This window comes from Chamaea fasciata, unplaced genomic scaffold (genome assembly GCF_029207755.1).
Source record: "Chamaea fasciata isolate MVZ Bird 193981 ecotype frontalis unplaced genomic scaffold, bChaFas1.0.hap1 SCAF_7, whole genome shotgun sequence".
Classification (NCBI taxonomy): Eukaryota; Metazoa; Chordata; class Aves; order Passeriformes; family Sylviidae; genus Chamaea; species Chamaea fasciata.
The window spans coordinates 56894422-56907335 of NW_027094092.1; the positions used below are offsets into that span (position 1 = coordinate 56894422).

Genomic DNA, 12914 nt, shown 5'->3' on the forward strand with positions numbered 1-12914 from the left:
TACCCACCTAAGCACCCATGACTTTGACCTTTACCTGACTCAGTTTAAAGGTTTAAGTGAAGGAGAAAATGTGCCCAGGAAACACTGAGACATGCACCATCTCCCTTTTCTTCTCTGGAAAGCCATCTGTTTCAGCCTCTGCAGTCTTTAACACCTAAAATCGCCAATGCCCCAGTCCAGTTCCTTATTCTGCACACAGTGAAATCCTTGTGCAAAGATGCCAAGAAGGCAGCACACATGGTGTGGGTCTACAGGTGGCAGAGAAGAGGGTCAAGGTGGGCAAAAAGCACAGCTGGAGACTTTGCTGTTGCGCAAAACTCCTTTGCCATTGCTAAAAGCTGCCAGGACCACATATAAGTCCTGGTACAGGGTCTGTGTATTCAGGGCTGGGAATGGAGAGGGATTCTGCCCCTTGGCTTCTCTCACTCTTACTGTAAATGGCTGCCCTGAATAGCAGTTTAGGCCGGGTATTTAAGTGTTCCACAGCGCTATTATATCCGAAATTTCCGTGACACTTTAAAGAAATCACTCCCTCTGAGCCTCGAACAACAGAACCTCAAATAGGACCTATTTAAGAAAATACAAGGGCTCTTTGCTCACCCTCCAGAAAGGGGCTCAGCAGTTTCAGCTTTCACCTTGTGAAGGACTTATTGAGCATCTCATTCAGCCAGCAGCATGTTTCAGAGCAGCCCTCACAGCACCGCTCTGCAGCACCCGAGGGGTTATCAGTGAAATGCTGCTCCAGCACCGAGACAAGGGCTGGTTTCCTTCCTTCTTTTTAATTCCGTTCAGTTTCTGCTTCACTGCGTTTTCTTTTTCTCACCACACTACTGGGGGCTTTACAGGCACAGAAGAACAATTCAGAAGGCAGAAGCAGCAATGTGACTTGGAATAAAAGAAGCAGATTTTGATAGGTTCAGAGTTTACCTATAAAAATTTATGGATTTCTGTGTTTCACCTAAAAGTTGATCTAGCACTGAGAGACATTGGTCTGACACTGGTCTGTATCATCTGGATACAGAAGGGATGAAATTTCATTTACGAGGAAAAGAAGTGGGCATTACAGATGCCTGAAAATTAGTTTGTATCTATATTGGGACTACTTTAGTTTCATTTCTGAGAGTAAAACTTTAGAATATATCTACTCTGCAGCATATATAAACAGGAGAGCTTTCCTGGTGGGGTATGGTTGCCTTAGTCTACCTTTGTTTTAAATTACTAAAGATCCCAACTTAGAACCTTTTATTAAAAGATGTACATGCAAACAAGGACATGCCTTTAAGTAACCCACGTGGAGAGCTATGTTGTCACAGCTAATAAAAGACAGTGAGGGCTGCACAGGCTGGGGTCAGGTGTTTTACTGTTGCGCAGACTTTCCCTTAATTCTCAAGGGACTGACTGAGGGCACAGATTATGTCTGTAATCTGCTTAAGTATAGTTTAGTAGAAAACCTGTGAGTTTTCACAACCATGTACTGAAATATTTAATAAATATTTTGCTAGATCTGAAGCAAAGAGCAGAGCACCTTGCAAAAGCAATTTCAGTGTTTTGCAGCTCGAGATACTCTGTCAAGTCCAGAGGAGGCAAGGAACTGTCAAAGGTTTAGCTACTTTGACAAGCAGGCACATGTCACAGAAAGCAAACACACCAACAAACAACAAGGTGCTGTTTCACATTGCCATTAGCTGCTGGTCTCAGACAGGAGGCACAAGGACAGCAGGAGATGAATGAAGCATTGCTGTTCCACCCCTGAATGAGGCAACCCAGCAGCAAACAGGTGACTGTGGCTGTGACTCCATCTCCATCATGGACATTACCAGGACCATCCTTCTCAAGGACTTACTGCAGCTCAGGCACCAAATAAACCTACTTTGAGGCAATTCCCATTTTTTTTTTCCCTTTAGGACTGGAGGAAGGGAGCTCAGCTATTGCAACAACTTTCAAATCTTCTTTCTGCAGAAGATTTCCCTGTGCAGCAGTGGAGAATTCCCAGCAGGAGGGTCCTCAAAGGGCCCAGAGCACCAGGTCACCCAACAGCACAGCAAGAGGACTAAACCAAGTGTAGCCCTGGGAAACATTTAATGGCACCAGGCAGGGCCTCTGTGGGTCACATGGTAACATTTAAACACTTGGAAAGTGCTTCTTGCTTTTTTTTATGGGTCCGCTGAGAATTAAGCTGTGCTTTGTGTAAAACAGCACTTTTGCCATAATCAGATATTGTAAAGGTATGAGCAATAAAGCAGATATTTAGGCTTTACTGCCCCATCAGCTGAGCCTTCATATGATTCCCTCCAACTGCCCTGTAATATTTATCAGCACATGGATCTGAAATAATACTTAATTTTCAATCAGGCACTCTGCAAGAAAACCCAGCTCAGAAAATCTGTAGTTGAGTACCTTGAGGAAGAAAACTTTAATAAAGCAAATTTTGGCTGAACAGCGCTATTTAATAGCAGCGAAAGTACTTACCAGGTGGCCTATTAATTGCAAGGTTTCGGAAATGACTGCCTTTGATCATCTCCACTGACAGCCTCCCTGTAGTGGCGTTGTATGACAGCCCCACGAGCAGCTCTGGCACCCCTCCATGCGACAGGGACTGTGTTGAGGAAGCGCTATCACTGTGAGAGATTGCTGACAGACTCAGCTGAGAGTCTGCACTCTGCAGGGAAAGAGCACTGAGAGAATCATCAGGACATTCACCGCTCCTCCCCTCCCCCCCCCCCTTAATTTATATCTCGTGGCCTTGTTTAGTCAGATGTCTCTTAGAGAAATTACAATAACTGAGAATTAATTATGCTGGGGTGCCAGAAGGATCAGAGCGTCACTTTTACACAAAACACATCTCTGAACTTTCTCTTTAAAGATGAGGAACTCTGAGTAAAGTGTTATCACGAGTGTAAATCAAAGCCTCTGAGATAAGCAACATCCTACTACACTAATACTCTGTACGTTTCCTTGATAATGGCTTTTGGATGGAATACACTTTTCATTTTGGCAGTTTTTGGCCATGTGCTGTGCATTTTCTTACTTTCTTTCTTCGCTATCACAACAATTTCACTATTCTCCACTTCACCTGTTGTAGGATGTTTTATTCATTTCACATGCACAACCTCTCTCCGAGCTTTTTGTAGACAATGAGTCATGACAGAGCTCATCTACACAAATTGATTGGCATAGCCAGAGCTGGGTACAACTGTGATGTGCATGGAAAATTAAGAAGCAGCGCAACCAGTTCCTCTTCACATGACCCACCTCTCCACTTCCATCTGTCATGTAGAGGAACATTACTAAGCACTTCTGGCAAGATGGAAACTGCACAGTGGAGATCCACAAGCTGGTATCTAGGGCCAAATGAGGTAGATTTTGCAGTGGCAGTACCAACACAGTGGTGCACAGGAACCACTGCCCTTATTGAAATTGAGACTGACTAATTATGCCTTGGTGGTTCCCAGCCCAACCTACTCTATCTGAACGGCACGGCATGTGGTGACTTGTGCAAATGTAGTAGATCCACATGACTTTGTGTAAGCTTGCTAGCTGAGCTGCTAATAGAACACAGCTTTCCACAGGGAAGAAATGCACTGTGCTTCTCCTTACTGATAACTTTTTAACTGAGAGCAGGTCAGATCTGCCAGTCACACACAGACAGCCCCGAATGAAGGACTTCAGGAAGACCATATTCACCAAAAAACCCAACAATTTAATGGGCTCCATCAAACTTACACTCAGGTTACTCCTTGGCTCCAAGAGCAGTGTCACCTTCACCTCCCCTTCCTGGCTGAGGCCGCTCAGGTGGAAGAGCTGCTCCCCCATCATCTTCTCCCCGACCATCCTGTGCACGGCGTAGAGGCGGAAGCGAATGGCGTGGCTGCCCAGCTCCCGGGGTTCCAGCTTGCTGAAGGTGATTTTGTCCTGGAAGGTGGGGATGGGCCCTCTCTGCACACTGGTCTTACCTCTCTGCTTCTTGCCTGGCATCAGGACAGCGTGCACCTGCCAGGTGTTCACACCACTGCGGTCCTTGTCTGGGATGTCCCTGGCCTCCAGGACAGTGGCTGTTAGCTTTTGACTCGAGGGTTTGTAGGTGAAGATGACATCCAGGTCACCACATTTGCAGATGGGCTCGTGGGCACCGTGGTGAGCTGGCACACTGTTCACTTCATTGTGCTCCTGCAAAGAGGAGGAAGAAGTAAAACCCCCACTAGGAGTTCAGCTGCCTCTACGATTCCAACTCCATTTAAAAAGGAATTGTTCTCCCCACTTGTGCCTGCAAGTATAGGCAGTTGCTGTGTGAAATATGGATCCCACTGTTTCTGGAAAGGCCAATGATAGTTAATTGCCTGATTTTGTGTAATAGTCCCCATACGCTCTAGTAAGCAACAGCACTTGTTGAAACATTTCCAATAAAAAGTTTCATCAATATTTAAGTATTTTGCAGGAGACGGTTAATTTGGCAAACATTCTACATAGGGAAAAACTAAACAAAGGAATTTTTACATTTCAGCAAAACGATTTGACCTATTTAACCTGTTACTTTGAACATACCCTGGAATTGTTTGTCAAGGTGAATTTTTTACATTATTAAAATTAAACAATTTAGCCAAATCTGCTAACTTTTTGATATTTTGTTCTGCTTGAAATTAAAAAAAAAATAGGCATTATGTTCAATTTGAAGAGGAAATCACCATGTCAGAATTTCTTGTAGAATGGAAATTCCATTTCTAGATGCTAACCCATAATTCAATACTTTTCCAACAGCTAAAGCAATGATAATGGGGAAAAGCAGTCTGATTAAATACATATTGATTCTTTATACCCTTCTAAAATCTCCCAAGAGAAGCATCTGCTCCTTCTGTTCAGTTTGGGTACTAATACATTCAGAATAAAAATTCAAAGTAAACAATCACAACATGTGCAGGCCAATTCACACACAATCTTTTACCTACTTTTGAAACAAAAACCATCTTGATAAAACAAGATAAAACCATGGATTGCTCACCTTACCTTCTTCTGAGTGGGTGTGTGGGTTTCTGTTCAACAGTGCTTTTTTATCTTAGAGCTAGAATGTGCTTCATATGATAAAGGGGTTGCTATAGTGATCAATGATTTGTATTTAAACATGAGTATACACTGTACTAGGGAAAGATTTTCAGTTAATAGCCAGAAGGTGAATTAAGGCCTGTCACCAGCATCTGAGTCACCCTCCTCCTCAAACATTTATCTTCTTTTCACATTTCAAGTAACACTTCTTTCCAACACAGGAATCTTTTTGTTCAGAGAACAGATGATGGGCCGCGGGACGTCTGGTGTTAAGTCCCTTCAGAAGTGTCTGGGGTGGTGTGTCTCAAACAGGGCCTCGGATAAACATGAAATTTTTTCCTTACTTCCTGTCAATCTACTTTTGAAGTGCTCAGATTCATCTGCCATGACATGCAAAGCTCCAGATTTTCACATTTTCAGAGGTATTTAAGACTTGTGCACATGAACACAAAAGTCCAAGTCTGCAGATTAGAGACCTGCTGTTGTACGTCTTGCAGAAGTAATGTCAAAGGGAGAACAACACACCAAATGACTTGCTTAGCTACAGAAACACCTTTCTGTATGAACAGCAGGCTGCTAAAAACAAAAATGCAAGGCAGGCCAGGTTGCCTGGAGTGAGGATGATGTTATGAAAATGTTAAATGCTCCCGTGTAGCAGTCAAGTTATTTCTGTCTGGTTGATGAAATAATATTCAATATGGGATGGGATTTTTCTTGACTCCTATTTCCCTCCACATTTTCATCCCTCCACACTTTCATCTGTGCATTTGCTGTAGAGGAGATGGAATCAAGGCACATTTAAGGACTGCAGCTAAGGTGTGGAGACAACCGTGCTTGAGGCATAACTTTTCTTTCATCTACATGTCTGAGCTGGAAAATGTGAACTCCAGTGCATCAGCACAGACCCACAGGAATGAAAATCCAAGAGACACTTTCCTGACCCAGCAGGGTTTAGTATCTCATCTTCTGGCAGTGTGTAAGCCAGACTGAAGGTCAGAGAACTGCATTTTGACTGAACAGCTAGAAAAGATTTGGATTTCAGGAAATCCCAAATTGTGCTCCTAGAGCTGTGGCCAGATCCACTGCAGAGAAGACTGCATGAACTGGAGGCAAAGAGGGAAAGAGAACTGCCAAACTCCTTGGCAGTAATCTTTCCATGGGAAACCAAGCTTTGGAGACCTCACAGACTGGCCCTTCCTGGGAGCATTGTGCTATCCAGCACTCACCCCCATGCAGGTTTGCTACACACCTACAAATCCTCCTTCTGTGGAATCACTGACAGAATTCCCCTCTGCTTTCGGAGCCCAGCTGAGCTGCAAGTGATTTGCGAATGTGTTGGTTATACAGACACTTGAATTGGAATCCAAGAAAGAAATATTGGGATTTAGACGCTTCATCTGAATTTCTTTCTTTCCCGCTTCCCAGCACAGTTGTTGAGAGGCCAAGCCAAGTATTCTGATTGATACTGTACGTCTAACCCGGTCATTCAGGACAGCCAACATCCACTTCACTAAGTAAAATAAGTCCATTTCTGCCAGAGAAACCTGAAAGAGCAGCTAATTATGGACAAGGCTTGAAATGGTACTTGTGGTTCCACTGCAGGGGCATAAAATTACCATTTCTGCCTCTAAAGAGAGGTCCTTTGAGTGGAGCATAATAACACTTGGACATTTCTGGCATGTCAGAACATTTAGTTCCTGCAATAAAAAAGTCTTTCATTAATCCACACAATACCTTTGAATGAGAAGCTGCTTGTAAGAGATAAACTGTGTCTTGGGCATTTCTGCTCCAGTATTCTGGAACCCTTCTTTGCATTTTTAAAATGTAGACACGGGGAGTAAAATGAGCCATGCATTCCAAAGGAATACAAGAGGACACTGGAGACACTGCGGCACACGTGAACCGTGGCAAAGCACATCAGACTTGGAAAAGGAGAAATGAGCCTCAGATGGGCAGACAGTGTGTGTCAAAAACACAGCAAAGAGAGGGCAGGGCTGCTGCCACACACAGCTCCCATGTGGTGTGTAGCCTTTTTGTGGGGCTGGGTTGTGCAGAAAACCAAAATGCTCCGTCAAACGCCCCTCAAGGGCTGGAGCATCTGCACCAAGGAGCTCCCTTCCAGCTCTGAACTGCCTGCAGGCAGCCTGCTCCAAGGATAGGGACCTTCCCTCAGAGCCTTGTTGCTCACAGTCTGATGGAGGTATGGATTTCCACAGCTCTCTTTTAACTCAGGCAGAAGATATGACCTTTGTGCTGTTCTTTTAATATGTCTGATGCAGGCTGATATTTTTCCAGAAATTTAATCCTGCGGTAAGATAATGAAAATCAACACATCATGCAGAGGGATTAGGAGAGAATAAGGGGATGCAAAGTCATGAGGTGTTTATAATACCTTAAAATCTGAAATGTTTCTTTGAGGATTCAAAATAAAAGTGCAGAACTAAGGGGAAGCAGACTCAGGTTCTCTCCTTCCCTAAAAGTTTGCCTGGTATCAATGGGGACAAGATTATGGTGATTTGGCCAGGTCACAGCCACCCCCAGCAGCTACCTCCAGCTTTTCAGATAATTCCCATTGTCTAAGTCATAGAAACTACCTGGAAAAGGACACAGATCTAACCCAGTGACCGCATACCATGTCCTGGGACACACACCCTGCACGTGCAGCCAGTGACCCAGCCCTGGGCCACCACGGAGAGCTCTTTGCTAAATGGCAGTAAATGCTGTTGGGTAGCTAAAGTCAAATTCCAGTTCAGAGACTGCAGCCGGAAATCAAGCAATAAAAGCATTTCTGTGAATTAGTGTTAGTAGCAAGAGGTAAAATACCAAAAGGGGAAACACAAAGGAAGAGCTGTATGGTCATGCACACAGGAGTACCATCATCTTGTGCTGCGCTGATCAATTTTTCACTTCATTTCTCCTCTAACCTTTTTGGGCCCCCAATATCCTCCAAAAGCTTTCACTATGTGTAATAAATGACAATCCACTGTACCTCAGGGCTCCAAGCCGATGAGCTGTCAGTAGCATCATTTACTTCCAATCCCTGGTTGGCAAATGCTGTCTCCATTTCCAGATGTCCTTCCCTGTGTGACTGACTGACACCATCCTCAGTTCTGGGCTCCATCCCAGGCCCTTTGTGCTGCCCAGTGCCCTTACTCCTGGTTGTCGTTCTTGAATCAACAGATACGTGGTCATCTTCGCGACAGGAGAGGTTGTCTTGGTAACTCAGTTGGCTTAGTCCATCCAGATCTAACAATTTTCAGCAAGAAAATAATTTCAGAGGGATTAGAACAAATTCCTCCCCCTTGCAAAATGTGCCTTTCTCTCCTTTCTTTTATTTTTTTTTTTTAACTTTTCCCTGATTCCCAGTGCTTGCAATAGACAGTTTCTGTTTCCTGCAGCACTGAACCTGTAAAATAACCAATTCTCTTTAAATCAGCATTTGATGGAGGGGACATGGCTGTTTCTCACCCCATCCTGAACTGAGAAACCTATTGCCTTTACTTGAAGAAGTTACCCACAAAATGCAAGTATCAGTGGAGTGTCTGGGATATTCAAGTGCAGCCCCAAATCGATCTCTTCTGTGAAAACACAAATCAAACTACTGAAAAGCACAGTGGAGGCTTGATGAATAGGTATCATCATTTCCTCCTGTGCGGGAGGAGGAGATGATAGGAGTTAGCACTGTCTTCAAGAGCATGGTGCTGGGGAGGAAAGCAGCTTCACAGACACGACAGAGGGCCAGCATTACCCTCTCACCCATCCCTGAGAGCATAGGTGAGCATGACCAACTCCAAAACCAAACAGGAGCCTCTAAATCCTGCGCTTGGGCTGAATTGTCCTCCCAAGGACAACCAAGGGAAGATGTGTTACCTAATTTCCTAACTGCTTTTATTGGTTTTAATTCATCTTGTCCTACATACACGTACTCCATGGGCTAGAGTAAGCTTCATTAATGAGAATAAAATAATCCTCTCTGCTTCACACCACAGATTCCTTTTCTACACCACTGAATTCTCTATTATGAACACAGGGTGCTTTTCTCTACTTTGAAAGCACCAGTGAGAGCTCTCTGGATGGAGCAGCACAGATAATTACATGTCCAGGGACAGAGATGACAAAAAGTCATGATTTGGCCTTGGATGTGTTCTGCAAGCACTTCCAGAAGAAAACCAGGGACATTCCTCCTCCTCCTCCTCCTAATGCATCTCATGATGAGCCTTGCTTCAGGAACACTAAAAGACAGATTTTGCCTCCATCTCTTTCAAACAAGCAAAAAGCAGTCACAGTGAAAGAATGACTTGTGCTTCCAGACAACTGATGACAGCAATGAAAACATAACAATTTCCTTTGCAAACAGCTATTTGGGGTTTAAATATTTCACAGAAGGAGGTGAGGTTGAAAGGGGACTCTGGGGGTCAGATTATCCACTCCCCTGCTCAAGAAGGGCCATGTTTTGTTTGTTCCTATGAAGGTCAGTACTAAAGAACAATCATTTTTTTCAAATTTGGTCTCAAATTAAATTTTTGAAAAATAGTATTAATTACTGTGTTTAATAGAAAATTATTAGTTTGCTCTTGTTAAATGAATCAATGTTCTTATTCCCTGTCTGATAAATGAGACTGAGAATCTGGTGGCAACTGACATGCAGGCAGCTGAGGTGCCCCACAACTTTTTCTGTCTCAGTTTTCACTGTCAGCTGCTTGTCCCACACCTCTCAAGTCCATGAATCCCCAGGCAGGGACTGGAGGAATGAAGTCCCACCCATCTTAGGAGAAGATTGGGTTTGAGACCCTCTGAGGGAGTCAAACACTCACAAATCCATGGAACCTGATGAGATGCATTCCAGGATCTTGAGAGAATTGACTCATGCAGGAAAGACACGGACCTGTTAGAGCAGGTCCAAAGCAGAGCCATGAAAAATTGTCTGAGGGCTGAAACCCCCTTTTGCATGAAGACAGGCTGAGACACTTGGGGTTGCTCATCCTGGAGAACAGAAGGTATCAGGAAGATCTTATTGGTGCTTTTCAATACTTGAAGAGAGATTGCAAGAAAGATGGAGAGGCACTTTTTACCAAGGCCTGTAGAGACAGGACAAGGAAAATGTTTTAAACTGAAACAGGTGAATTTAGATTGGATATAAGGAAGAAGTCCTTTACTCTGAGGTGGTGAGACCACTGGCACAGGGTGATCAGAAAAGCTGAGGGTACCCCAGCTTTGGATATCTTCAAGGCCAGTCTGGATGTGGCTCTGAATAACTTGATCAAGGCAGAGGGCCTGGACTTGATAAATTTCAGAAGTCCCTTCCAACTTGAGCCATTCTATGATCCTCTATACATCCCTCTGTCCTAGAACAAAAAGCCCAAATCTTTCTGAGTAGAAGAAATGTTTGGCCTTAGCAGCAAATATACTGTTTCTGATGCTTATCTGTTACACACACACACAAAATTCCAAAGAGAGGAGTGAGGAATATACTCAGGAAACATTTCCTGCAGGTGAACAGAAGTCCTTACTCCTTTCCTTAGCTGCTTTTTCAAATTAAGAACTCAGAAATTAGGAGAATAACTTTATCCCCTTTATCCCCTTGCTTTAACTATGAAGAATCTCCACTCTCCCTCCCAGTAAAATGCTTCAAGCACAGGCACTTCAACCAAGAAGTCTGAGAGCATCTCACAGCTTTGTAATTATGGCCCTCTTCCTCATGGGAGATGGTCCTTCAGGAGCAAAGAGGGATCCAAATTCACATCTCTCAAATTCCAGGTGAGTGCTCTTCTCACTCCCTTCTGAAATGCAAAACCCATCTCTTCTCCTCCTCCTCCTCCTCCTCCTCATACCTGCCAGACCTAGTTCTGAGCTGAGAGCCCTCATTGTCTCCCCTCTGCCCTGTGCTGAAAGTCTTGAGTGAGGATAGAAAGTAATCTTACTCTTTTTTTGCCATTACTCCGTTTCTTCTCTACAGTCAGGAAACAGAGAGAACTCAACATAAAAGCATAAGCAAGAAATAAAATAGCAGAAATTCCACGCATTTACCGAGGCTGAATGGATACAGGCACTCCTTAAGGCATTTAATTAGCAAGCCAATGTCTAATACACATTTAAACAGTGGGTCATCCATCAAAGCGCACACCACACAGCAGGCTTTCAGAATAAAATGCTTCTGCAGTAAGAAATTATCCTCACACAATTGTCTTGTGGGTTTGACTCCTGCTGGGATAATATCTAGATCAATAATAGAGGAATTTTCAAAAACTACATTAAAGCCATAAAAGTCTACCCGTAACAGGAGAACTCCAGAAATATATTAATAGAGCAAGCCATCTCCCTGAGACTCAGGCACAAAATGAATGTGTTAGGAAAGCAAATGTAGTATTCAGGGGAAGTAAAGAAAAAGGTGATTCACCCAAACCAATCAGTGAAACAGTCTGGCTTTTTCTTTAAATTTAAAGCAGTTTGGTAAGAGATAATCACGTATAAATACCAGTATTAGATGATCATTACAGGTAATAGACCAACTATACAGACTAGAACAACTACACCTCTCCAATTACATCCGTTCCAACATTATACTCACAAAATAAACGTTGAAAACAAAAGTTCCTCCTGTAAAGGAAAAGGTCAGAGCAGTAAAATGCCTGTAATTTACCTGAGAGATCTTTAAGGAAGAAAATGTCAACCGTCTTATGAATACCTGACGTGAATAAACAGCACAGCATCAGGGACAGAGGTTGAGACAGCATTATCTGAACTTTAATTAGCCAAGAGTCCCTGCAGAGCAATAGCAGACAATTCTCGGATTAAGGGCAGATAGTACTGTACAATGAAAAAGCGTGATTTTTTTTAAGAACCCCGTCTCCCAAACTTTCCCTTTCTGGTCACATGCTCACAATCCAGGAAGGAGGCAAGGGGGCTACTGGGTAGCAGAAATCACCCATAAATCAGAAAAGCCTGTGTTCAGGGTTGGAGAACTGGCTGTGTAAAAACTGTCAGATGAAAGGATGAGCATGACCTCCTACAAGAACCCTAACAGAAGCAAACCTCCAAAGATACGAGGAATGCTTGGGACATCAAACACTGAAAACCAGGCTGGAAAATGTTGTGCAGTCCCTCCTCACATTGGCAGGCAAATGTTCTGGCTAATTTACAGTACCTTTCTTTTTTTTTCAATGGCACACAGTCTCTCAGTTCTATGAATCATTATATTGTGCCAAAGAAATGTCCTGAGAGGTCTCATCACTTCCTAAAACCCACTGTCAGTGTTAAAAGGTGGGGACTGGTCGGTCTTGCTAAATTAACACCACACAAGAAACACAGATGAAGAATTTATTTGTGCCTGTTTCCTGTGCTGACCAAAGCTGTGTTTGCTATTGAACTCTAAGGAATCACTACACTTCCATGCAAAAAAACCCTAAAACTAATTTTTTTTTTAAAAAAAAGCACGTCTCTTATTTGAAAGAAATTAGATCCCTTCTTTAAACTGTATTTCAACTCATGACAAAAGTTAAGTACCTGTTTAAGTATAGTCCAGAGGAAGAAAGGATTTCAGTATGGATCTGGGTACCTCTGGACTTGAAATCCTCCTAGATACAAGCAGTGATTTTTCAAACCCCTTTTCCTATCAGACAGCAGAGCTATGGCTTAGTGGGCCTGAGGAGTATTTCCCCTCACAGAGCAGCAATCCTCTTGCTTGGCCCCTGCTACAGCCCCAGTTCCAAACCACTTTGTAGCACCCCTGCACAACTTGCCCTGAGACAAACCCACAGAGAGACCAAGCAGTGCTCCTGCCCCTGGTTATTTTGAGATTAGCCACCAAAAGACTGCTAAAAAACTTCCTAGAAGAGCCTCAAAGGAGCGGAATCATTATCTAATTACAATAAATCTAA

The 12914-nt window shown here is 43.4% G+C and overlaps 1 protein-coding gene across 1 annotated transcript in view; it reads right to left on the reverse strand.

Annotated features, from left to right (window-relative positions):
- SYT16 (synaptotagmin 16) overlaps positions 1-12914 on the reverse strand; it is a 45407-nt gene that overhangs the window by 16803 nt on the left and 15690 nt on the right. Inside the window, exons 2-4 of the mRNA XM_066189007.1 lie at positions 8027-8283; positions 3724-4167; positions 2470-2659 (exon numbers count right to left, since the gene is read on the reverse strand). Of these exons, the coding sequence (XP_066045104.1) occupies positions 2470-2659; positions 3724-4167; positions 8027-8283 (891 nt within the window). The remainder of the gene's footprint in view (positions 1-2469; positions 2660-3723; positions 4168-8026; positions 8284-12914) is intronic.